This window comes from Oncorhynchus mykiss, chromosome 27 (genome assembly GCF_013265735.2).
Source record: "Oncorhynchus mykiss isolate Arlee chromosome 27, USDA_OmykA_1.1, whole genome shotgun sequence".
Lineage (NCBI taxonomy): Eukaryota > Metazoa > Chordata > Actinopteri > Salmoniformes > Salmonidae > Oncorhynchus > Oncorhynchus mykiss.
The window spans coordinates 9,981,446-10,009,279 of NC_048591.1; the positions used below are offsets into that span (position 1 = coordinate 9,981,446).

The window sequence follows — 27,834 nt, forward strand, 5'->3', positions numbered from 1 at the left end:
GGGAGTGTGCCCCTGGCTATCCGTAAATGATGTCTGAATGTTGGGAGTGTGCCCCTGGCTATCCGTAAATGATGTCTGAATGTTGGGAGTGTGCCCCTGGCTATCCGTAAATGATGTCTGAATGTTGGGAGTGTGCCCCTGGCTATCCGTAAATGATGTCTGAATGTTGGGAGTGTGCCCCTGGCTATCCGTAAATGATGTCTGAATGTTGGGAGTGTGCCCCTGGCTATCCGTAAATGATGTCTGAATGTTGGGAGTGTGCCCCTGGCTATCCGTAAATGATGTCTGAATGTTGGGAGTGTGCCCCTGGCTATCCGTAAATGATGTCTGAATGTTGGGAGTGTGCCCCTGGCTATCCGTAAATGATGTCTGAATGTTGGGAGTGTGCCCCTGGCTATCCGTAAATGATGTCTGAATGTTGGGAGTGTGCCCCTGGCTATCCGTAAATGATGTCTGAATGTTGGGAGTGTGCCCCTGGCTATCCGTAAATGATGTCTGAATGTTGGGAGTGTGCCCCTGGCTATCCGTAAATGATGTCTGAATGTTGGGAGTGTGCCCCTGGCTATCCGTAAATGATGTCTGAATGTTGGGAGTGTGCCCCTGGCTATCCGTAAATGATGTCTGAATGTTGGGAGTGTGCCCCTGGCTATCCGTAAATGATGTCTGAATGTTGGGAGTGTGCCCCTGGCTATCCGTAAATGATGTCTGAATGTTGGGAGTCTGCCCCTGGCTATCCGTAAATGATGTCTGAATGTTGGGAGTGTGCCCCTGGCTATCCGTAAATGATGTCTGAATGTTGGGAGTGTGCCCCTGGCTATCCGTAAATGATGTCTGAATGTTGGGAGTGTGCCCCTGGCTATCCGTAAATTATGTCTGAATGTTGGGAGTGTGTCCCTGGCTATCCGTAAATGTAAAAAAATAAGAAAATGGTGCCGTCTGGTTTGCTTAATAGAAGGAATTTGAAATTATTTATACTTTTACTATTTGATACTTAAGTATATTTAAAACCAAATACTTCGACTAACTCAAGTAGTATTTTACTGAGTGACTTTTATTTGAGTCATTTTCTATTAATTAAGTTATCTTTACTTTTACTCAAGTATGACAACTGGGTACTTTTTCCCACCACTGGTATGCATCATGGTCACTTCTGCCCTCTAGAGGTAAGAAAAACTCCAGCCCTGTCCTCTCCAATCTCTAGTAAAACATGCAGATGGGAGTGAGTTGACAAACTGTTGACATGAAGAAAAAGCTCATACCTTTCACCTAGGGCACTTTTAATTTTCTGTGTCACCATCTTCATTTATAAATGTATTACGCTTTAGTCATTATGTATGTGAAGCACTTTGCACTGCCTTGTACAGCATTTGCTTTATAAAAGAGACATTCAGCAATCAACAAAAAAAACGTACCAGTATATTTTATTTATTAAATGCATTCAGTAGTTAATACAGAGTTAATACACTGTTGACATCGTCCATCCCTCTGCTGAATTACAAGTAGAACAGCAAAGCCCACAATAAAGCCACTGAATATTTACATTCAATATGGAGGAGATAAGTGTTTGGTATTAGTGTAAGTCGTGAAGAATATGTCATCCATGACACGTTTAAGATTTAAAATTGTAAGTAAAACATGTTGCATTACATATGTATTCATTCATTAAAATTTACTTTATTATATTTTGATTTAAAAAGGCAATTTTGCCACTGAATATCGGCGTACAAAATAACTTCTCACAGGTAAAAGAGTGCATAGTATAGCAGTTCGTTCATTAACTAAAGCAAAGGTCACAAAGGGTTTTAAAACCACATTCAGGTGAGGTTCCCTGGACACACATTGACGTGCCTAATCCTGGACTAAAAAGCATTTTAAATGGAGATTCTCCATTGAGGTTGTTTTTTACTCCAGGATTAGGCTTAATCTGTGACCGGGAGACTGCCCGTCAAAATTTCAGCCTTTTAAATAAACAAAAGTAAAAATGACAGCAGCAGAAATTCACTACGATCTGAAAATGTCACGCACAGTCTAAAACTCACTAAAACGTCACACCCTGGCCTAAACACCCGAGAGGGGTGTTCAATATATCTAAGTAATTAGTAGTGGCTAATCGGACAAAAAGCCACAATTAACACTTTCCCATTGTATATGAATCCCTTGACAAATCAGCAGATGCAGGCATTCTGGGTCAGTGATATTTAGAATGGAAAGTTACAGTGGAGTAAGGTGAGTGTCTCCATGGCGAGGGGGGGGGCTCCCTCCTTATGGTGCGGTGGCCACTTTGGGGAGCTCTTCCTCAGGCAGCTGTTCCTCAGACAGCTGTTCCTCAGACAGCTGCTCGTAGGGGAGCAGGTCCTCCTTGTCGCTGAGCCGGCGGTGGTCATGCTGCAGCCTGGTGCGCCGGATGGTGATGAGGATCAGACCCACCAGGATCAGGGCTGAAATCGCTGCCAAGGTAGCCACCAGGAAGAATGCTGGAGGGGAAGGAAGGACACATTTATTTAGTTATTTATTAAGTGCACTCCCCTACGTATTTATTTGGACAGTGAAGCTAAACCTTTTAATTTGGCTCTATACTCCAGGATTCTGGATCAAATGTTTTAAATGAGGCAATAGTACAGATCTTTTATTTGAGGGTATTTTCATAAATATCCGTATTACCATTTAGAAATGAAATCACTTTATGTATCTAGTCCTCCCATTTGAAGGTGCTATAAGTATTTCGATAAATTGAATAAAAAAATATCACATTTAAAAATCACTTTACTCAGTACTCTGTTGAAGCACCTTTGGCAGTGATTACAGCATCGAGTCTTCTTGGGTATGACGCTACAAGCTTGGCACACCTGTATTTGGGGAGATCCTCTCAAGCTCTGTCAGGTTGGATGGGGAGCGTTGCTGCACAGCTATTTTAAAGTCTCCCCAGAGACGTTCGGTCGGTTTCAAGTCTGGGCTCTGGCTGGGCCTCTCAAGGACATTGAGACGTGTCCCGAAGCCACTCCTGCACTGTGTTGGCTGAGTGCTTAGGGTCGTTGTCCTGTTGGAAGGTGAACCAGTCTGAGGTCCTGGGAGCTCTGGAGCAGGTTTTCATTAAGGATCTCTGTACTTTGCTCCGTTCATCTGATCCTGAATAGTCACCCAGTCCCTGCGCTGAAAAACATCCCCACAGCAAGATGCTGCCACCAACATGCTTCAACATAGGGATAGTGCCAGGTTTTCTCCAGACGTGACGATTGGCATTCAGGCCAAAGAGTTCAATCTTGGTTTCATCAGACTAGAGAATCTTGCAGGCTGTCATTTGCCTTTTACTGAGGAGTGGCTTCCGTCTGGCCACTCTACCATAAAGGCCTGATGGGAGAACCTTCCAGAAGGACACCAATCTCCACAGAGGAACTCCGTGGCTGTCAGAGTGACCATCGGATTATTGGTCACTTCCCTGACCAACACCCTTCTCTCCCGATTGCTCAGTTTGGTCGGGCGGCCAGCTCTAGGAAGTCTTGGTGGTTCCAAACTTTTTCGGTTTAAGAATCATGAAGGCCACTGTGTTCTATGGGATCTTCAAATGCTGCAGAAATGTTTTGGTAACCTTCCCCAGATCTGTGCCTCGACACAATCCTGTCTCAGAGCTCTATGGACAATTCCTTCGACCTCATGGCTTGGTTTCTGCTCTGACATGCACTGTCAAAAGTGGGACCTTATATAGACAGGCGTGTGCCTTTCTAAATCATGTCCAATCAATTGAATTTACCACAGGTGGAGTTGTAGAAATGTCTCATGGATGATCAATGGAAACAGGATGCACCTGAGCTCAATTTTGAGTCTCATAGCAAAGGGTCTGAATACTATGTAAATATTTATTTTTATACATTTGCAAAAATTTCCCCCCAAAACATTTTTGCTTTGTCATTATGGGGTATCGTGTGTAGATTGCTGAGGATATATATATTTTTTTTAAATCCATTTTAGGCTGTAACGTAACAAAATTTGGAAAAAGTCAAGGGATCTGAATACTTTCCGAAGGCACTGTATGTATGAAAATAGCCTCAAAAAGGTGACATTCTGTCAGTACTGTCGCTGAAACATTTGATCTCAAATCCAAAAGTTGTAGCGTCCCTGTCCAAATAAATACGTAGTGGAGTGTACCAAACATTAGGAACACCAGCACTTTCCACTGACTAGGTGAAAGCTATGATCCCTTATTGGATGTTAAATCCACCTCAAAATCAGTGTAGATGAAAGGGAGGAGACAGGTTAAAGAAGGATTTTTAAGCCTCGAGACAATTACGAAATGGCGTGTGTGTGTGTGCCATTCAGAGGCTGAATGGGCAAGACAAAATATTTAAGTGCCTTGAAAAGGGTATGGTAGTACGTGCCAGGCGCACCGTTTTAGTGTCAAGAACTGAAACACTGCTGGGTTTTTCCTCGCTCAACAGTTTCCCTTGAGTATCAAGAACGGTCCCAAAGGCCGACCAGACAACTTGACAACTATGAGAAGCATTAGCGTCAACATGGGCCAGCTTTCCTGTAGAACACTTGACACCTTGTAGAGTCCATGCCCTGACGAATTGAGGCAAAATAAAGGTGTTCCTAATGCTTTTCTACACAGTATATGCTCAGTGAATGTATCGGTTGTTCATTATCGCTCTTTGGTTTCACATCACGTGGTGTTGTTTATAAGTGTCTAATTTGACCAACGAGACCAACTCAGTGGCTTGTGGTTAGTGTCCGCCCTCAGATTGAAAGGTTTGGAGTTGGCCGGGTCATACCAAAGACTGTACAAATGGGACCTGAGGCACTTAGCATTAAGGAGATAGATTGGTGGTAATGCCCTGCGATAGACTAGCGTTCTGTCCAGGGGTTGTACTTGTACCTCAAGCTGCAGAAACAGGAGATGGGCTCCTGCTCCTATGAGCCATTCTGACTTCGCACAAGCCAAGTTCATATACTACACCCCCACCCCCCAAAAAAAGTTGAATCCCAAACCTCTTTAGAGACTCTCCTGAAGTTGTATTCAGAACTGTTAAGTGCTGCTCTATCACACCCGGTGGAACACAACCCTTTAAACCTCCCAGCCAGCCTAGAACTTAAGGAAGGTTAGCTTACCTGGTGTCATGCGGTTACGGCCATTGTGTTGCCCATGCTCGCCTGTGAAAAGGACGGAATCGGAAAAGAGAAATATCACTACATCCTTGCCTCACATGAACATCCCTCAATTTCATCTTGTTGACTTGACTATTGAAAGTCTGAAGTCCATTAATATTCAATTTGGTGTTGGAATGGGAGCGCAGGCATTGGCTGCTCACATTTCATTGTCTCCAAGTAGGAAAGGTGAATTCCCCTCTCAGTGTCTGGTGTAAAGCATACTGACCTCTAGGATTTTGCATGTGCTTAGCTCCATCCCATTTATTTTATCCTGAAAAGCTCCCCGGTCTTTGCCAATGTCAAGCATACTCATACCATGATGCAGCCACCACCGTGCTTCAAAATAAGGCGGCAGTTACACAGTGACGTGTTCGGTTGGATTCTCCCCAAACACAAGGCTTAGTATTCAGGCAAAAAACTGTGTTCCTTTGCTGTTTTTTGCAGTATTACTTTAATGCATGTTTTGGAATATTCATATTCTTTTCAGTCTGTCATTTAGGCGGTTATCGTGGTTTAGCGATTAACTGATAAGTCGGTTATTATTATTATTATTATTTTTTTAAACTAATTGAACAACGTTTCAATTATTAGAATTCCATTTAGCCAAACTCAGCTAGCCGAACCAAAAGGATGTGCTTGCATACTTGCAACAATAGTACTGTTTGTCCATTTTGAGACTGTAGTCACTTCCTCAAGTCAGAATCAATAATCAAAGACTACTCAACAACAAAAAAAATCTGTCATTCATTTTGACGTTGCCGAGATTTTAGTCATGCAATTTTACATTAACCAAGATGTTTGGCGCAGTATTTTGTAATGAAAAGATGTGCATGGAAACAAGTTGTCTCAAGTTTTCACGTTAACCTATGGATATTATGTCACAGAACAAAACGTATAAAGATCTCCGAAACCGGTGTTAAACTCCAAAAATAAGGTCTGAGGTTATCCCTAAACCTTAAATCTTTCCCTATAGGAATGGCTGAACGAACCAGAGATAACTCATTTTCGGGTTTTAGGACTACAAGCTGAACGAGCTCTATCGCGCTGCAGTTGCTCTAGATATAAATATGATCAGGCGCAAACTGTGCAATGTTTTCAACAGGCCAATGTTCTACAAAATTATCACGTTTTCTGTGATAAACTACAATGACCATAATCCATTGCTACTTGTCTGGTCTGTTTCTTTTACGCCTGCTGTGTAAAAGAGACAAGAATGTGGAGATCGAGAGAGGATACAACGAGAGCAGTCGCTTCGCAAAGTATTGGTATTCAGCAGTCATGAAAGTATGCTTATTTACTTTGAAGAATTACTAAAATAGTGACTATGTCAAGACAGCAGTTCTATAGAGAAGAGATGACTTGGAATGAAATTAAAGTTCTCGAATAAAACAATAATTCACACGACTATTTTAATAAAATATTTGTTGTGTGTAACTGATGGTTAATAAGTGATAAGCAGTCATGGGTCACTTCCACCATAAGACTTTTGTTCATTGTTTTATTCCGTGTTACAAAATTCAACCGCATAATGCAGAGTGCATTTAATGTTTTTTAAAAAAAGTGTTTAATTATTATTATTATTTTTTTAAATATTCGAACCAACCTCAAAAGCACTAATCATTCAGCACGATCGTGGAGTAACTGCAATGTTGTTGATCCATCCTCAGTTGTCTTTCTTCACAGCCATCGTAGCTGTTTTAAAAATCACCAATGGTCTCATGGCGACATTTCCTTCCTATCCTGCAGCTCAGTTCGGAAAGACTACTGGTTCTTTGTTGTGTCTGGGTGGCTTTAATACATCCTCCACAGCATAATTATTAACTTGACTGTGCTTATTTTGAACTCTGTGAGAAGGCTGAAGCTAACTTTAATCACTCCCATAACCACACAATTTATATTATCATCCCATTTGTCATATCGCTGAAATGCAGTCCATCCTTACCGTCCTCTCCAGTGCACCGGGCCATGCATTCGTCCAGTGTGAGGTAACGGTTGTTGTTTCCTTTGCAGCCACCGTAGATGAAATGCTGGCAGGAGCTAGTGCTGTGGTCAAAGTAGAACATAGTGAAGGCAGCACGGCAAGGGCCCGAGTCCGAGGCCACCATGCAAGCATCTGTGGAGGAGAGGAGCAGGAGACAATCAGAACTGATCTCAAACCTGATGACCGCAACTTGTGAAAAAGGCAACCCGCATCAGGAAGGACATGTTTGAGACTGATCCCAGAACAGCCAACTACACCGTGCCGGGGGAATGGTTTACACTGAAACTCAACATAAAGGAGCTAGCCAAAAGCCATACTGCAGAAATATATGTCCTTCATCCAGTTACCTTTATATTCAATGCGCTTGTCATCTGTAGGTTTGTTTGCACCAGACCCTTTCCTTCCCTTAGAGCCAGGGATGACGGTCACTGGAAAGATTAAAAATAAGTCAATGTCAGAGAGGGAGGGGTTGCTGGGTGGGGAGGCCTGTTGGGAGGTGAGTAGTGTCAGGTAATAATGGGAGGAGGTGAGAGAGGGGGAGGTTGAAGAGCACCTGTGCAGGTGGCGAGGCACCTCTCGGCGGTATCATAGTTGTTCTTGTTGCCAAGGCAGCCGCCGTAGGTGAAGGGCTGGCATGCGCCGGTGGAGCTGTCGTAGTAGTAGTGGCGGAGGGAGGCGCGGCACGGCCCCGTTTCTGGACCGGCCTTGCACAGCTCTAATGGGACAGAAGAAAAAAAAAAGTTTGAAGGTCAGCACCACTAGAACAGGAAGTGACAGATTAAGAGAGAATAGGAAGGAAAGAGAGCATATCATTCACTAAACACAGTTAGGATAGTTATCCATTTAAATTTACAGGGAAGGGAAGACAGCAGGAATAAAAAGAAACAGGAGTGAGAGAAATAGACAACTTGCCGATAAAGTCATCTGACGTCATCTTGGGAAGGAGATCCTTAGAACTGGCAGGATCCTCAGAACTGGCAGCTAGGGACCCATTTTAACATTAGTCAAAAAATGTTTGAATTACAGTGATCCCACACTACACTGTCACCATGGATACAGTATGTTGACCTTTGTGCCGTAAAAAAATAAAAACGCTTCCCAGCCAGTGTACTTGAATAGGCCCGCACTTCTACTTTTGGCATAGGAAAATAATCTCAGCGAATCAGAGATCAGCTTCCCTGTTATTAACCAATGACGCAATGTGTCAAGACAAATGTATTTACCTAATCTTCATAGTAACAAAATGCACATATTCAGGATTCAGAGCATGCCTAGGAGTTAGGGCTGGGCGAGATAAGTTTGTTTTGCACAATATTCCAAATGCCTCTATCACAAGAACCAGTTTTTTTTATTCACATTTTAATTTATGTCCGCTTGTTCTCATGTTGTCTTTTTGGTCTTATCCTTCCTAGCTGTCAAAGTACCAGGATGTGGTCTCTGGTTTTTCATCTGAATTTAGAGAACTGAATTTGAAAACTGAATCTGAGAAGTTGAAGATATGAAACTTTGATAAACTTGAAATTAGAGCACGCACATAGTGCATTCGGAAAGTATTCAGCCCCCTCTACTTTTTCCACGCTACATCACAGCCTTATTCTAAAATGTATCAAATACATTTTTCCCTCATTAATCCACACACACACACACACACACACACAATGCCAAAGCGAAAAACAAGTTTAGAAATGTTTACAAATGTATTAAAAATAAAAAACAGAAGTGGCTTCCAGACGAAAGCCACTCCTCAGTAAAAGCACCTAAAGACTCTCAGACCATGAGAAACAAGCATCACTGGTCTGATAAAACCAAAATTGAACTCTTTGGCCTGAATGCCAAGCTTCACCTCTGGAGGAAACCTGGCACGAACCCTACAATGAAGCGCATGGTGGCAGCATCATGCTGTGGGGATGTTTTTCAGCGGTAGGGACTGGGAGACTAGTCAGGATCGAGGGACAGATGAACAGCACAAAGTACAGAGAGATCCTTGATGAGAGATCCAGAGAGATCCTTGATGAAAAACTGCTTCAGAGCACTCAGGACCTGACTGGGGCGAAGGTTCACCTTCCAACAGGACAACGACCCTAAGCACATAGCAAAGAACGCAGAAGTGGCTTCTGAACAAGTCTTTGAATGTCCTTGAGTGGCCCAGCCAGAGCCTGGACTTGAACATCAAACATCTCTGGAGAGACGTGGAAATAGCTGTGCAGCAACGCTCCCCATCTAATCTGACAGAGCTTGAGAGGATCTGCAGAGAAGACTGGGACAAACTCGCCAAATACAGGTGTGTCAAGTAGAGGTCGACCGATTAATCGGAATGGCCGATTAATTAGGGCCGACTTCAAGTTTTCATAACAATGGGAAAACTGTATTTTTGGACACCGATTTGAAATAAATAAATAAATAAATAAATAAATAAATAAATATATAAATATATATATATATATTCAATGACGGCCTAGGAACGCTCTAACCACCTGCTTTACATTGCACTCCACGGGGAGCCTGCCTGTTACGCGAATGCAGTAAAAATCCAAGGTAAGTTGCTAGCTAGCATTAAAATTATCCTATAAAAAACAAAATTAATCATAATCACTAGTTAACTACATATGGTTGATGATATTACAAGTTTATCTAGCGTGTCCTGTGTTGCCAATAGTCGATGCGGTGCGTATGCGCGAAAAAGGATTGTCTTTCTCCAATGTGTACCTAACCATAAACATCAATGCCTTTCTTAGAATCAATACACAAGTATATACACTGCTCAAAAAAATTAAAGGGAACACTAAAATAACACATCCTAGATCTGAATGAATGAAATATTCTTATTAAATAATTTTTTCTTTACATAGTTGAATGTGCTGACAACAAAATCACACAAAAGTTAAATGGAAATCAAATGTATCAACCCATGGAGGTCTGGATTTGGAGTGACACTCAAAATTAAAGTGGAAAACCACACTACAGGTTGATCCAACTTTGATGTAATGTCCTTAAAACAAGTCCAAATGAGGCTCAGTAGTGTGTGTGGCCTCCACGTGCCTGTATGACCTCCCTACAACGCCTGGGCATGCTCCTGATGAGGTGGCGGATGGTCTCCTGAGGGATCTCCTCCCAGACATGGACTAAAGCATCCGCCAACTCCTGGACAGTCTGTTGGTGGATTGAGCGAGACATGATGTCCCAGATGTGCTCAATTGGATTCAGGTCTGGGGAACGGGCGGGCCAGTCCATAGCATCCATGCCTTCCTCTTGCAGGAACTGCTGACACACTCCAGCCACATGAGGTCTAGCATTGTCTTGCATTAGGAGGAACCCAGGGCCAACCGCACCAGCATATGGTCTCACAAGGGGTCTGAGGATCTCATCTCAGTACCTAATGGCAGTCAGGCTACCTCTGGCGAGCACATGGAGGGATGTGCGGCCCCCCAAAGAAATGCCACCCCACCCCACGACTGACCCACCGCCAAACCGGTCATGCTGGAGGATGTTGCAGGCAGCAGAACGTTCTCCATGGCGTCTCCAGACTCTGTCACGTCTGTCACATGTGCTCAATGTGAACCTGCTTTCATCTGTGAAGAGCACAGGGCGCCAGTGGCAAATTTGCCAATCTTGGTGTTCTCTGGCAAATGCCAAACGTCCTGCACGGTGTTGGGCTGTAAGCACAACCCCCACCTGTGGACGTCGAGCCCTCATACCACCCTCATGGAGTCTGTTTCTGACCGTTTGAGCAGACACATGCACATTTGTGGCCTGCTGGAGGTCATTTTGCAGGGCTCTGGCAGTGCTCCTTCTGTTCCCCCTTGCTCAAAGGCGGAGGTAGCGGTCCTGCTACTGAGTTGTTGCCCTCCTACGGCCTCCTCCATGTCTCCTGATGTACTGGCCTGTCTCCTGGTAGCGCCTCCATGCTCTGGACACTACGCTGACAGACACAGCAAACCTTCTTGCCACAGCTCGCATTGATGTTCCATCCTGGATGAGCTGCACTACCTGAGCCACCTGTGTGGGTTGTAGACTCCGTCTCATGCTACCATTAGAGTGAAAGCACCGCCAGCATTCAAGTGACCAAAACATCAGCCAGGAAGCATAGGAACTGAGAAGTGGTCTGTGGTCACCACCTGCAGAACCACTCCTTTATTGGGGGTGTCTTGCTAATTGCCTATAATTTCCACCTGTTGTCTATTCCATTTGCACAACAGCATGTGACATTTGTCAATCAGTGTTGCTTCCTAAGTGGACAGTTTGATTTCACAGAAGTGTGATTGACTTGTGTTGTTTAAGTGTTCCCTTTATTTTTTTGAGCAGTGTATTTTTAAACCTGCATATTTAGTTAATATTGCCTGCTAACCTGGCTCGTTGCAAACTCTGTGAAGACTATTTCTTCCTAACAAAGTCAGCCAACTTCGCCAAACGGGGGATGATTTAAAAGCGCATTTGCAAAAAAAGCACAATCGTTGCACGACTGTACCTAACCATAAACATCAATGCCTTTCTTAAAATCAATACACAGAAGTATACATTTTTAAACCTGCATATTTTGCTAAAAGAAATCCAGGTTAGTGGACAATATTAACCAGGTGAAATTGTGTCACTCCTCTTGCGTTCATTGCACGCAGAGTCAGGGCATATATAACAGTTTGGGCCACCTAATTTGCCAGAATTTTACGTAATTATGACATAACATTGAAGGTTGTGCAATGTAACAGGAATATTTAGACTTATGGATGCCACCCGTTAGACAAAATATGGAACGGTTCCGTATTTCACTGAAAGAATAAAATGTCTTGTTTTCGAGATTAGTTTCCGGATTCGACCATATTAATGACCTAAAGGCTCGTATTTGTGTGTTATTATAACTAAGTCTATGATTTGATAGAGCAGTCTGACTGAGCGATGGTAGGCACCAGCAGGCTCGTAAGCATTCTTTCAAACAGCACTTTCGTGCGTTTTGCCAGCAGCTCGTTGCTGTGCTTCAAGCATTGAGCCGTTTATGACTTCAAGCCTATCAACTCGCAAGATTAGGCTGATGTAACCAATGTGAAATGGCTAGCTAGTTAGCGGGTTGCGCGCTAATAGCGTTTCAAACATCACTCGCTCTGAGACTTGGAGTAGTTGTTCCCCTTGCTCTGCATGGGTAACGCTGCTTCGAGGGTGGCTGTTGTCGATGTGTTCCTGGTTCGAGCCCAGGTAGGGGCGAGGAGAGGGACGGAAGCTATACTGTTACACTGGCAATACTAAAGTGCCTATAAGAACATCCAATAGTCAAAGGTATGTGAAATACAAATGGTATAGAGAGAAATAGTCCTATAATAACTACAACCTAAAACTTCTTACCTGGGAATATTGAAGACTCATGTTAAAAGGAACCACCAGCTTTCATATGTTCTCGTGTTCTGAGCAAGGAACTTAAACGTTAGCCTTTTTACATGGCACATATTGCACTTTTACTTTCTTCTCCAACACTTTGTCTTTGCATTATTTAAACCAAATTGAACATGTTTCATTATTTATTTGAGGCTAAATTGATTTTATTGATGTAGTATATTAAGTTAAAATAAGTGTTCATTCAGTATTGTAAAAAAAAAAAAAGTTTAAAAAAATGTATTAAAATAAAATACAAAAATCGGCATCGGCTTTTTTCTGGTCCTCCAATAAATCGGTATCGGTGTTGAAAAAAATTATATATCAGTGCACAATATATCGGTGACCACATCGGAATCGGACAATATTAGGTAAAAATGCGTACATCTGCCCAACGTCTACTTTAATGCCGATGAGCAAAACCGATGTCAAAGCTGACATCCATATCTATATAACGTAGATAACGTATACAGCACTATACGTGCAACAGCATTCCTAACCTAGCCCACAATGTCTGCATCAAGCAGTCAACAAGTTGAGCAGTCATTTGAAAGAGTAAGAACATTTCAGCGAGACAACTCAAAGGCGAAATCCATTAACACCAAGATGATGGAATTCATTGCCCTTGACAATCAACCGTTGTCGTGGGTGATGTTGCCGTTCGTGACTGGTCGCACCAGTACACGCTACCAAGGGCGCTATTTTTCAGATGTTGCCCTACCAAAGTTAACACAGTAATAGCGTCACTGCTATTAGCTTCACGACATACAATGTAACGCCTTTTGGGTCTGCGTGTCACAAAAGATAGATACACGTCAAATAACACTATTTGACAATAACACTATTGACACATTAAATAAGCTTTTAATTTGACATGTCAAATAACAGTTCTATTATAGAATGTTGTGTGTTCTGAATTTGAACCTGCAAGCCAACTGCCACCACTACTATCAGTAGCACTGTCAAAGCTGTACAAAAAAGTATTCTAACACCGGCCACGAACAATGTGTTTACAATACCGCATTGGTAATAAAGCATTATTTGTTCGACCACAACTTCTGGGGTAGCTAGCTAGCTTTAGCTTGGTACCTAGCTAGCACCAACACAACCAGCCTGAAAACAATGACCAGTAGAAACTGCAGTCATTTTCATTATTCTTAGCAATGATTTGTTTTTCGCCTATTGAAATTGAACAGTTCATGAAAATAAATAGCTAGCCAGCTACTTAACCCTGTTGCCCAAAGCTAACGTTATAAGCAGCCAGCTAGCCTCATCTGGCTAGTGAAGCTCAACCGGACCGTGTTATGTGTTGTGAAGCTAGCCACAATAAGGATTAGGCACAATAGTGGAATTTGCAGTTTGCCTTCAAAATAAAAGTGCCTATTTGAAAGTAATGCAGAAGGTTACAATTGGTGGAAACATACCTTATTTAGACTAGATAATGGTAAACAAGGTTGGAATGTGAATCAATGAAATGGGCTATTAGTTTACTCAGTGACACCCACAGAACACAACTGTGAAGAGTTGACGCAAATATTAGCGTTGTAGCTGTTATCGCGGGACTGTGACTGTGTGAAATCACCTCCCCAGTCAGTCTAATGTGTGTATTGACATTCATAATGCACTGCACAGCTTTACCTAAGGATTGGGGGGGGGGTCAATGAAATGGGGTAACAGTATACGCAAGACGGTGTCCTTGCTGGGATGACAAATCTACTGCCGGAGAATATCAACACCAAACACATTGGTTCACCGTTCCACAGGAGCGGACAGTACACAGCATACCATAATGTTCTGAATATTGACCAAGTCTACCTCGCTCCCTATTCCACTGAACCGCTTAGGCGTAACAAACACAAGTCCAACATTTATCGGAAACTGTTAAACTACCTGTTCACTACCCTCCTGCTCTCCGGGGATGCGCAACTCAATCCTGGGCCTAACATCACAGAGCCAGCGATACTCACCGGAGTGGAAGGCAGTGGATGGCCTCATCCACTGATCGTCGCTGCTGTGGAAGTGGGTGAGTGCTATGGTCCCATGGTTTCTCTCGACTCAACCCGGCATCGGATAGATTTTGACTCTTCAAACATACCCAAGTCGCTATATGCGATCCCTGACTCTGTTTCTGGTACGCAAGCTGTTTTAATTAGTTCCCCGCATCCAGTGCAGGCAGGAGGGATTGTTAATTGAGCTACCAAACTGCCCCTAATCAAAACGGCCTAAACCCAGCAGTCAGAAAATGTAACTTTTTTCAATGTGTCAATCACTCTCGAGTCATCTGGGACCCACGAGCTAAGCCCAAGGGACTACTAGGGGGGGGGGGGGGGGGGCACTTGAACATTCGTAGTGTCATTCTAAAAAGTGATCAAATTCAACATCTACTCAAAGACGCCAACCTTTACTTCTTCTGGAGACATGGCTCCATAAAACCTCTCCATATGCTGCTGTGATTGTGATTGGCTACAATGTCTTCAGGAGAGACAGGATTGAAGGAAGAGGAGGTGTGATGATTTACATTAAAGAACATATCCGATGTAAACAAATGGAGTGGTCATGTGATAATGAACTAGAATGTATTGGCCTGAAAGTTACACTGTCTCCCCAAATGCCTTTTATCCTTATTGGAATGTATAGGCTACCTTCCACCAAAAGTGTGTTTTTTGATCAGTTTAATAACATGCTTAGGGAATGTGACTTTGGGAAAGAGGTCATCTTAAATGGGAGATTTTAACATTAATTATGAAGACAAGTCTTGTAGGAAAACCCTCAAACGAATCACTAATACCTCTGACCTTACACAGCTAGTTAAAGGGCCAACCAGGGTGACTTGTTGCTCTAAAACACAGATTGATTTGGTGTTCAATAATAAACCAGAGAGAGTGACTAAATCATTCAATATGGTTACTGGGCTATCTGATCATAATCTGACACTTATAGCCAGAAAGCTGTGTAAGAGCAGGTTTAACCTCTACTGTTGTAAGCCGGATCAACTAAGAATATCTAAGAGTGAATTAAACTACTTTGAAAACGCAATTAAGGGAATTAACTGGAATGATCTCTTGTCCTATACAGACGTGGAAGCTGATAGTCAAGTTTTTCTATCCACAATCCAGACTACAATAAATGGTTTCCTAAAGGAAATCAAATCCAAACCTGGCCAAGAGAGCACGCTTCCTTGGCTAAATGAAGAAATCTGGAAATTGATGAAAGAACGATATTATGCTCTAAAAATAGCCCTAAGATCCAAATAAGAGAATTACAGACATATGTTTACCATGTTGAGAAATAAGGTGATGAAAGAAATCAGACAGGCCAAGGCAAACTTTTTTATTAACATAATCGGTGAAGCAAAGGGAAATTCTAAACGGATCTGGGAGAATCTAAAAAAGTTAAACAGGGAAAGACCATAGTAACACTGCAAAAAGACTAGAACTCATGGTGAATAACAATCTAACACGGGATGCAGTCGAAATAGCAATAGCCTTCAATTCCTACTTTATTGACTCTGTCAGGGTACGGACACAGAACCCCTCCTATGGTTTCTTGGGCTCAGTGCTAGTGAATGACACTCAACCTGTCTTCATCATAAGGGAGGTTTCTGAGTCAAAGGTGAACAAGGTGATTAGCTCACTAAAGAACTCTAAAGCCAGAGATGTAGTTTTTAAGAATGTCCAGCCCAAACACAAGAGTCACTCATTGGCCCCATTACTAAGGTCACCAACACATCTATTGGTCTCGGGGTGTTTCCAAGGGTATGGAAGTCGGCGATATTAACGGCCATCTTTAAATCAGGCGACCCTGCTGACGTTAGTAACTACAGGCCCATTAGTATACTACCTGTGGTGTCAAAGGTTGTTGAAAAGTGTGTAGCAGAACATCTGATTGCCCACCTCAACAACAGCCCCTTCACATTACACTCAATGCAGTTTGGCTTCAGAGCGAAACACTCCACAGAAACGGCCAACTGCTTTCTTCTGGAAAATGTGAAGTCCAAGATAGAAAAAGGGGGCGTTGTTGGGGCTGTGTTTCTGGACCTAAGGAAGGCTTTTGATACTGTTAACCATGAGATTCTCATCACAAAATTGGCCAAGTTCAACATTTCCCCCCAGTGCCTTGAGATGGATGAAATCATACCTTGAAGGCAGAACTCATTGTGTCAGAGTGAGCAATGAGCTGTCACCACTCTTAGCTATGATGTTGGCGTGCCCCAAGGGTCAATACTGGGGCCCCTCCTGTTCAGCCTGTACATTAATGATCTGCCTTCTGTCTGTACTGGGTCTGAAGTTCAAATGTATGCAGATGATACAGTGATATATGTGCATGCAAAGAGCAAACAACAAGCTGCACAAGAACTCACTACGGTAATGGTCCAGGTTACAAAGTGTCTCAGTGACTCATGTTTGCATCTCAATGTGAAAGAAACGGTTTGCATGTTCTTTTCAAAGAGGGCAACAGATGCTACTGAGCCAGATGTCTATGTATCAGGGGAGAAGCTCCAGGTGGTATCTGATTTTAAGTACCTTGGCATCATACTTGATTCCAACCTCTCTTTTAAAAAGCATGTGAAAAAGTTAATTCAAATAACCAAATTCAACCTAGCTAATTTCCGATTTATACTAAATTGTTTGACTACAGAGGTAGCAAAACTGTACTTAAAATCTATGATACCCACTTAACATACTGCTTGACTAGTTGGGCCCAAGCTTGCTGTACAACATTAAAACCTATTCAGTCTGTCTACAAACAGTCTCTCAAAGTGCTTGATAGGAAGCCCAATAGCCATCATCACTGTTACATCCTCAGAAAGCATGAGCTCCTGAGTTGGGAAAATCTTGTGCAATACACCGACGCATGTCTTGTATTCAAGATCCTAAATGGCCTGGCTCCCCCGCCACTCAGTATTTTTGTTAAACAGAAAACCCAGACATATGGCAGCAGATCCACAAGGTCTGCCATGAGAGGTGACTGTATAGTTCCCTTAAGGAAAAGCACCTTTAGTAAATCCACTTTCTCTGTGAGAGCTTCCCATGTCTGGAATACACTGCCATCAGACACACATAACTGCACCACATATCACACTTTCACAAAATGCTTGAAGACATGGCTAAAGGTCAATCAGATTTGTGAACATAATCCCTAGCTGTGTATTGCCGCTTTCCATGTTGCCTGTAGCTTATGAGGTGTGGAAACACTGTTGCTTTTATGAATTTTGTCTTGCTGCTTTTTGTTCTATGTTTCTCTGTCTGTATGCTACGTCTTGTCCTATGTTGCTCTGCGTGTGCTCACTGCTCAATGATTGTCTATGTTGTAATGGTTTTTAATAACCTGCCCAGGGACTGCGGTTGAAAATTAGCCAGCTGGCTAAAACAGGCACTTTTACTGAAACGTTGATTAATGTGCACTGTTCCTGTAAAAATAAAATATATTTTTTTCCAATGTCGTCCTCAGAGTAATCAGACTCAAAAACTCATGCAGTATTGTTTTCCTCGGGAAAAGTGTTAAATACACATAGGTTGACAATAAATGTGGCTCAATTCAGTTGTTTCAGAGTCCCGCAATAAGAGCTACTGTGCTAATGTTCTCTGGGTGTCACTGAGTAGACTGATACCCCATGTCATTGATCCACAATCCATACTGTAGGTAAGGCTGTACAGTGAAATAAGTATGCTCACAATGCAATTCTAATAAGTATGCCCACGATGCAATTCTGACCACCATTAATCAAATAAGAACCATTTAAATAAATGAGGGTTATTTTAGATGATGACACCTGGCTATATAGTTAGCTAGCTAACAATAGCTACCTAAACAGATTGTCATTTGCTATGTTTTTGGGGAAGAACATTGTTTGCATCCATGAGCTAGCTAGCGTTTTTTTAAATAACCAGCACTGTAGGTGCACGAGACAACTTCACCAGTATCATAGCATACGTGTCGATGAATCGTTGTGACATATGAAATACGAGTGAGTGTAATAAATACGTGAAAAATTGATTGACGTGTTAAATTATGTGATGTGCAGTCATATTCAGGTCCTAATTGGTCAACAAGCTTATTTGACGTGTATCTTTGACACGCAAAAGACCCAAACGGCGTTCAATAGAAATCCTGGTTGAGAATGAAACAGCACAGCAGGTAAGTGAAAGAAATAGGTTTTGATCATGTTTTACTGGTAATGGTGCCATATGTAAATGCCAACAAAGTAACTTTTGTGTGTGTAACCTTTTTATTTAACTAGGCAGGTCAGTTAAGAACACATTTTTATTTACAATGACAGCCAAACCCGCTGGGTCAATTGTGCGCAGCCATATGGGACTCCCAATCATGCCCAGATGTGATACAGCCTGGATTCGAACCAGGGACTGTAGTGACACCTCTTGCACGGAGATGCATTTCCTTAGACTGCTGTGTGTGTTAACTATTTAACTGTACTAGAATGCTTAAAAGGCCGCTAAAATTTTTATATTGGTATCGTTTTTTTTGGGCAAGGAAAATATCGTCTTTCGGTATCGGCCAAAAATGTAATATCGGTGCATTGATGATTTTTTTTATTTATTTTTATATACATTTGCAAACATTTCTAAACCTGTTCTCACCTTGTCATTATGGGGTATTGTGTACAATACCTGTCAAATGTTTGGACACCTACTCATTCCAGGGTTTTTGTTTATTTGTACTATTTTCTACATTGCAGAATAATAGTGAAGACATCAAATCTATGAAATAACACATATGGAATCATGTAGTAAACAAATCAAAATCTATTTTATATTTGAGATTCTTCAAAGTAGCCACCCTTTACCTTGATGACAGCTTTGCACACTCTTGGAATTCTCTCAACCACCTTCATGAGGTAGTCAACTGGAATGCATTTCAATTAATAGGTGTGCCTTATTAATTTGTGGAATTAATTTTCTTCTTAATGGGTTTGAGCCAATCAGTTGTGTTGTGACATGGTAGGGGTGATACAGAAGATGGTCCTATTTGGTAAAAGACCAAGTCCATATTACGGCAAGAACAGCTCAAATAAGCAAAGAGAAACAACAGTCCATCATTACTTTAAGACAATCTGGAAAATATCAAGACGTTTCTTCAAGTGCAGTCAATTAACTCATAAGTCATTTTTAAAGGCTCAGTTGTAACAATAAAACTGAATCAGAACCATTTAATGAGTCTCAACTACTAAGCTAGTTAGTTTTACATCATCCTTTTGAGGTGTAGTGTTTGTCATGGGTGTGTCGTGTGCATAGCTAGTGTTATGATTGTTTGAGCTTACCCTATACCAAACCGGTTAAGCGACCTCTATACGATGAGATTAACTGCATTTTTCACAAGGGTTGGCTTGAGCCGTGCTCTACAAAGTCTCGCATCATAATAAACTGTTCATGGTCAGGCTCTTGCGGTTGGAGCTAATGTGTTTATATCTAATGTGTTTATATCTGATCATATCTGTGCTGTGTCTATTGTAGCTCAGGCTTACTTCCACGAACAGCCAATGAACCTCTTCTCTGGTTCCTTTTGGTCATGTGAGCCTTCTGGCATTGTGTTTTCCAAATTCCTATTGGACTAGTAGATGAGAGTGAGAAAGGAGATGGGTAACTCGTGAAAATGTCTAGCCAAAAGATCTAGCAAATTAAAATAAAAAAATAAATATAAAAAGTATGTATGTGATCTGAAAACAAGATTTAAAGATGTCTGCAGAAAGAATGGAGTGTCTGTTTTGGTTATTGAACTACAGTAAATAAGTTAACACAGTTACGTTAATGGAATTTCATCATGGGTCCTTGAGCTGTACTACACAGAAATGCATAATTATGGATATGAATGTAATTCTCTTCATAGTGGCGTATCCTAAATGGGTAAACAAAAAAAAGGTAGAAATCTGCAATATCAATTTTTTTTTGCATATTTGGGTCTTGTTCTAAACACTGGCTATTATTTTAATGACCTCCGCCCCCAAACAAGACATAATATGGTTGGACCCGACCAAATCTGAACCAATTGTATACGTCTGTTTTAATAAGTTTGGACATTAAAGTACAGCACAGTGTGCATGGTCAAAGAGCTATATTTTCATGTCATCCAAACAAATGTAAACGCCTGGAGTTTGCTAAACGGTATTGGCACTTGGATTGAAACCGGTGATATGGTCAGTGTTTAAGGATGCATGAGAAGAAATTAACCCAATACCTACTGTAAAATATAGTGTTGGGTCTTTGCTGTTATGGGTGTATTTTGCTTCCACCAGTCCATTGTTAAGGTCAATGGCATCATGAACTGTACCTAGTACCAGGACATTTTAGCCCAAAATCTGGTTGCTCCCGCCCGCAGACTGAAGCTTGGCCGCAAGTGGATCTTCCAGCAAGACAATAACCCCAAGCGCGCATGAAAATTGTTAATTGACCACAAAATAAACATTTTGCAATGGCCATCTCAGTCTCTGGATTTAAATCCCATTGAGAACCTGTGGTTTGAATTGAAGAACTACAGACGCCTAAAGTCCTCAACCGGCAGCTTCATTAAATAGTACCCGCAAAACACCAGTCTCAACATCAACAGTGAAGAGGCGACTCCGGGATGCTGGCCTTCTAGGCAGAGTTGCAAAGAAAAAGGCATATCTCAGACTGGCCAATAAAAGAGTAAGAGGGGCAAAAGAACAGACACTGGACAGAGGAACTCTGCCTAGAAGGCCAGCATCCCGGAGTCGCCTCTTCACTGTTGATGTTGAGACTGGTGTTTTGCGGTTACTATTTAATGAAGCTGCCAGTTCAGGACTTGAGGCATCTGTTTCTCAAACTAGACTCTAATGTACTTGTCCTCTTGTTCAGTTGTGCACCGGGGCCTCCCACTCTTTCTATTCTGGTTAGAGCCCCCCAAAAATGTAATACTTTCTCAAGGCTCTTCTCCTAATTTGGGCTGGGCGATATGGCCGTAAAATCTTATTTTTTTCCTGACTTATGCTCGATTCAAGATACAGTGCATTTGGAAAGTATTCAGACCCCTTCTCCACATTTTGTTCGGTTACAGTCTAATTCTGAAATGGATTAAATAAAATGTTTCCCTTATCTACACACAATACCACATAATGACAAAGTGAAAACTCAAACTCAACAAATAAAAAAAACACATCACGAATACATAAGTATTCAGACCCTTTACTCTACTTTGTTGAAGCACCTTTTTAGCAGTAATTACAGCCTTGCGTCTTCTTGGGTATGACGCTACAAGCTTGACACTAGAGGTCGACCGATTATGATTTTTCAACACCGATATCGAGGACCAAAGGAGGACCAAAAAAGGCCCACACTGATTAATTCATCCAATTTTTTTAAAAGTTGTATTTATTTGTAATAATGACAATTACAACAATACTGAATTAAGACTTATTTTAACTTAATATAATACATCAAATAAACAATGAAACATGTTCAATTTGGTTTAAATAATACAAAGACAAAGTGTTGGAGAAGAAAGTAAAAGTGCAATATGTGTCATGTAAAAAAGCTTCCTTGCTCAGAACATGAGAACATATGAAAGCTGGCGGTTCATTTTAACATGAGTCTTCAATATTCCCAGGTAAGAAGTTTTAGGTTGTAGTTATTATAGGACTATTTCCCTCTATACGATTTGTATTTCATATACCTTTGAATATTGGATGTTCTTATAGGCACTTTAGTATTGCCAGTGTAACAATATAGCTTCCGTCCCTCTCCTCGCCCCTACCTGGGCTCAAACCAGGAACACATCGACAACAGTCACCCTCGAAGCAGCGTTACCCATGCAGAGCAAGGGGAACAACTACTCCAAGTCTCAGAGCGAGTGACGTTTGAAACGCTATTAGCACGCACCCCGCTAACTAGCTAGCCATTTCACATTGGTTACACCAGCCTAATCTTGGGAGTTGATAGGCTTGAAGTCATAAACAGTGCAATGCTTGAAGCACAGTGAAGAGCTGCTGGCAAAACGCACGAAAGTGCTGTTTGAATGAATGCTTACGAGCATGCTGCTGCCTACCATCGCTCAGTCAGACTGCTCTATCAAATATCAAATCATAGACTTAATTATAACATAAGAACACACAGAAATATGAGCCTTTGGTCATTAATATGGTCGAATCCGGAGCATGCATGTCTAGACATGTCTAGTGAGTATGCAGGCCATGGAAGAACTGGGGCATTTATTAGCTTCAAGGAACTGTGTACAGATCCAATTGTGTTCGATGTCCGTAGCTTATGCCTGCCCATACAGTAATCCCACCACCACGGGGCACTCTGTTCACAATGTTGACATCAGTAAACCGCTCGCCATACAATCTGAGACATCTGTGGCATTGTGTTGTATGATAAAACGGTGTCTTTTTATTGTCCACAGCACAAGGCGCACCTGTGTAATTATCATGCCGTTTAAACAGCTTCCTGATATGCCACACCTGTCAGGTGGATGGATTATCTTGGCAGAGGAGAAATGCTCACTAACAGGGATGTAAAGAAAATAGTGTACAAAATGAGAGAAATGTAACATTTCTGGGATATTTTATTTCAGCTCATGAAACAAACACTTTACATGTTGCATTTATATTTTTGTTCAGTGTAGAATACACAAGATGCACTATCGAAATTTGGTTGTGCATCAGCAGTTTTTCTATTGTTATGTCAGTCACTGACAGTCCCTCAACTAGCCGATGAGTTCCGATTTTTTTGGGGCCCCCACCCCCATCAAAGTTGCCCATCCCTGCCCTACAGCAAAGCAGCAACAATAGAACCACTACCCATTGCTGTGAAAAAGGGAATTCACTAAGCAGTAGAGTTAGTTAAACCTGCTGAAAAAGGTGTTGACAAAATCATTCTGTCTTTTGGCAGTTTGAGTTGAAACAAAACACCTACTGCCAAATCCAGTTTAGGAGTTAAGACTTTGGGAGATTAAATGCACATTAAATAATGATCAACAATACACAAGTTGGGGCAGGGGGAAAATGTAAGATGTAGAGAAAATTACCAAGAAAACATACTTAACCCTAACATGGCATATCTTTTAACCCGGGGCACTTCCACAGTGACAGATTTACACTGACTCAGATTTTTCACTTAAAAAAAAAAGTAAAACCATTGACTTCAAACTATGCACAACGATGACTTTGAACAATTTACGCAGTAAATTAAACATTTAAAAAAACGTTTACTTGGAAAAACTGTGCAGATGCAAAGTTGGACAACAGAATTACAATAAAAGAGCCCTCGTTTTTATTCTGTTACCAAACTTTGCATCTGCACAGTTATTCCCAGTAAATGTTTCTCAAAATGTTTAAATTTACTGCGTAAATTGTTCAGTCGTCGTCATTGTGCATAGAGTTGTATGGGAGGAACCCACTACCACGGGCATGCGGCACTTATCTGTGTAAAGAGGAAAGAGCCGACGATAGTTTAACACTGAAGCTGGTCACGATGATCAGCTCAATTCACAAGGAAACATTGCATTTGTCGCCCTAAATTACATGCTTAAAAAGGTGCCATTTTTTTAATCAAAGAGTTGTAAAATCGGGAACTTCATCGGGCAAGATGAAAATATGATTAACAACAATACAAAATAATATAAGTATAAATAAAAATGTACGATGAGGGCCTAGCTCCCAAAGAAAAATCCCCTAGGATGGGAGTTAGTAGGTCTACTGTAGGTCTCGCAAGCTTTTATTTACCTATGATTTACATACCGAGTGAAACCATGAGAGCTGGAATGGAAAAACAAAACAGGACAAAAAGAGCTGAGACCCGAGTCTCTCCACACCTATGGAGCAGGATCATAGGACAGTCAAAACCCCAATGTGGCATTTCAAATGAGAGAGAATGTGTATTGTAGGCATGTTTGTGTGTCCTGGCACACATTACTATAGACATGTATATTCTGGGACATTATTTGCATTCAGCACGACTTTATTACACGTCAGAAAAACATTCCATCCGATTACACAAATCAATCCTGTTGTGCACCTGGTTGACTGGTTGGCCCAGTCTCTTACGGCGTTCAAAACAACTGCGAAGTGGGAACTCGGAAATCTCCGACTTCCGAGCGTTTTAGACAACTGGGAACTCGGAAAAAACGAGCTCCGATGGGGGAAAAAATCGTTTCACGCTCATCCAACTCGGGAACTAGGGCCTCTTTCTAGACTAGAGCTTCGAATTTCGTCATAATTTCACCTCGTTTTCAGAGTTCCCAGTTGTCTTGAAAGCAACATCTGTCCCCATGAAAGCTCACCTATCAGGAAGTAAGTGTGCATGCCAGAGAAATTGGGTGGAGTTGCTACACACAACAACTTCCTGTATACTCCAATGGGAGTCAATACAGATAAACCCCTCTTTCCTAATTGTTCCACTTTGTAAAACGCACCTGGCCTGGCTACGAATTTATGACTGTATGCAAAGCAGTGCATGGCGTATGTGAGATGCAAACACAGCACCATTGATCGATCTAGAAATAATGAGAATGAAATCCAGAAGAATGAGCACCTGTCGCTACTAGGTTATTGTGTATTGGAAGAATCAAATAGAGAAAATACTGTATAAACTTGAGTGGCGGTCCACAAGTAATTTTCTCATTTTAACTGAAAGTCCAGGTAATATTGAATTGATAGAGTGCTTAATTTACACTGACTCCTTCGGTAAAAAAGGATTGCAAAACCAGGACAGAGATGGGGAATGGTCCTCTGCCACATGACCCTAATTTATAAGCCATACCACCCCCCCCCCAAAAAAAAAGGCTATTGGCAAAGGGCTGATAAAACCTAGGCTAGCCTAACGTAGTCCCTAGAAGTGCCAATGACGCACCTGAATTTCCATTGTCCTAAAGACCAATATGCATACCTGTTGAGTTGACTTCCCTGGGGACAACAGCTTCACTAAGAGCGTCAACTTCGACTTTTGTTGTCTTGGGCTGAGTCTTTTTGCGGTAGACCTTGAACTGTGTATCGGACTGTAACACGCAGACGTCCTTTCCATCTTTCATGCAGCTGACGAGAAAACACTCCGGTGTTCCATCCGCTGGGGTTCCAATCAAAGCGAGCTGACAGTCCTGGTTGCCGCAGCACGCGTCCTGACACCCCTTGCTGTCTGATATCTCCGGCAAGGGAGCCAAATGTCTGGCTCCAGCTTCAAGGGATTTTGGGTCAAGACCTTGGTCGGGGTTGGTGTCCTCATCCCAAGCGCATCCTTGTTTCGCTTCGTCGAACTGACCGCGGACCAGTACCGCGAGCAGTAGGAACAGTACACCATAGCTCCACACCTGTTTCATTGTTTGTTTGTTTTTTCTTCCGTGAAAGCCTTCGTCCAGGTAAATAATCGTCTTCCAAATAAGCTTTTCTTGATCGAAGTAGCAATTTCTCTTAGGCTATAAGAAGTAAGTTAAACTACTTCCCTGTTGAAGCGACTTCCCTTTGTCTTGAATACACCGTAGCCGAGGTGCTCTTTTCCCCGCCCACGGAATAATGAACAGGGCCACGTTTAGTCACCAAACGTTTTCGAATGTTGCATATATAAATGTTGTGCATAGAGTCAACGTGATTCCTCAACCTGGTCTCAGCGCATTCCGTATTATTCTGCACGTAAATTCTATGCACGTATATTACGTAACGTATGGTTTGTATTCTTTTTGGGATTTGAATTGTAATACGTATATGTTACGTATTACAATTCAAATGATATATGTTGTGAATTTTCTAAAAATACAATATTTTACGAATTTTCTAAACGTGATATGTTACGAATTCTAATTTGTTGTGGCTAATGTTAGCTAGCTGGCTAATGTTGGACAGTGGTTAAGGTTATGAGTTAGGGGAAGGGTTAGCTAAAAGGATTAAGGTTAGGCGAAGGGTTAGCTAACATGCTAAGTAGCTGCAAAGTAGATACAAGTAGTCATAGTAATTTGAGTGTCCCGGATTGACATTTACTATGTTAGGTCTAGAGACCAGGCTAGATTCCTAATGACCTAGAGAGGATTATTTGTTCATATTTATATCTGAAAGTTCCAACCCGTTCCGTCCTGCTGAAGCGCCCCAAGGGTCCTTATGGGCGTGACGTCAGGTTTAACTTTTTCAAAATGTCCCTCTTCTGTGTTCTTTTGCGTGACTTTCAGACGTATCAGATATTTACTTCGCCATTGTTAGTCCTTCGGATTCGTTCAATCTAATCACTAGTTGAGTTATTTTGTTGTTGTCGTAGACTAATACAGATACTGTACCTGAATACAGGTAGTCGACATTACACTCTCCCAATAGAGAATCAATTTTATTTAGATACCACAAGATGTCACCATTACCCTTCTGCCATAAACTTGATATCCAGTGGTACATGGTATGTCACCCCACTAGAGCGCAGTCAAGAGCAAAAAAAAGTACAAAAAAGACAGACACACTCCAAGGTTGGAGCATAGGACAGCCACAGTGGAGCGCCTGCACATTATTAGGTGCCTTGCTCAAGGGCACAACGGCAGGAGATGGCATTTAGAACACTGATGCCAGTAATCCTCCCGTTGCTGGCCCACTCTTGACCATATTTCTTTCCGTCTGACGTTGGATTTAAATCTGCAACCCTCTAGTTCTGGGCTCTCCAACCCTGTTCCTGAGCAGCTACTGCCCTCTAGGTTTTTTGCTCCAACCCTAATATAGAGCACCTGATTCAAATACTTAACTGGTTGATAACATAAATCAGGTTAGTAACACCTGGGGTTGGAGTGAAAACCTACAGGAGGATAGCTCTCCAGGAACAGGGATGGAAAACCCTGCTCTAGTTGCTGGCCCACTTCTCTATTAACCTCTAGGTGTGTGTTACATTCAACCAAATCATAGTCATTACAGTATGACAGTTCTGTATGTTTATATATCACCTTAAAACAACCAAATATTCTCCCCTGCTGTGTTCATGATTTATGGAGGTTCAGGCTTTCTGGATATAAATAACCAATGAAAACAGAAAGTCATCCCAGGGTGAAGCTTTAGGCCCCTCAAATTCAAATCTGGACCATGATGCCAGTTCCACTGCTTTTTTCCCCCCTTCATTATTCTCCTCTAATCAGGGACTGATTTCAACCTGGGACACCAGGTGGAGGCAAATCATTATCAGGTAGAACAGAAAAACAGAAGGCTCCACACCTCATAGGGTAAGATTTGAATACCTCATGCACTAGTGGGCAAACTTTTTGGCTCGAGGGCCACAACTGATTTTTTGTTTTTACCCAATTGTTTGTCAAAATCCATTTGCAGGCCAGAAAAGGGCAGGCTGTCATGTAGGCTCATAGAGATAGATAGAGGACTCATCTTTGCATCTCTGCTATTATAGCGTCTGTGACAGCATGGGCAGCGCCAT

General features: G+C 41.9%; 1 protein-coding gene across 1 annotated transcript; it reads right to left on the bottom strand.

Moving 5' to 3' along the window:
• Positions 1-1,402: 1,402 nt before the first annotated feature.
• LOC110507506 (kunitz-type protease inhibitor 2) lies at positions 1,403-26,052 on the bottom strand. The gene is made up of 7 exons (XM_021587537.2): positions 25,339-26,052; positions 8,036-8,104; positions 7,677-7,838; positions 7,471-7,551; positions 7,085-7,255; positions 5,104-5,145; positions 1,403-2,474 (listed from the first exon to the last, which is right to left on the bottom strand). The coding sequence occupies exons 1-7, from the start codon at positions 25,763-25,765 to the stop codon at positions 2,263-2,265; spliced, it is 1,164 nt and encodes a 387-aa protein (XP_021443212.2). The 5' UTR covers positions 25,766-26,052; the 3' UTR covers positions 1,403-2,262.
• Positions 26,053-27,834: the final 1,782 nt, after the last annotated feature.

What these genes read in the sequence shown, in the direction of transcription:
- LOC110507506 (XM_021587537.2), bottom strand. Translation starts at nt 25,765, where the DNA reads ATGAAACAGGTGTGGAGCTATGGTGTACTGTTCCTACTGCTCGCGGTA. An exon ending in CAGGGAAGTCAACTCAACAG is followed by an intron (nt 8,105 to 25,338) that starts GTATGCATATTG and finishes ATGGGTCCCTAG; the next exon opens with CTGCCAGTTCTGAGGATCCT. An exon ending in GTGCCTCGCCACCTGCACAG is followed by an intron (nt 7,552 to 7,676) that starts GTGCTCTTCAAC and finishes TAATCTTTCCAG; the next exon opens with TGACCGTCATCCCTGGCTCT.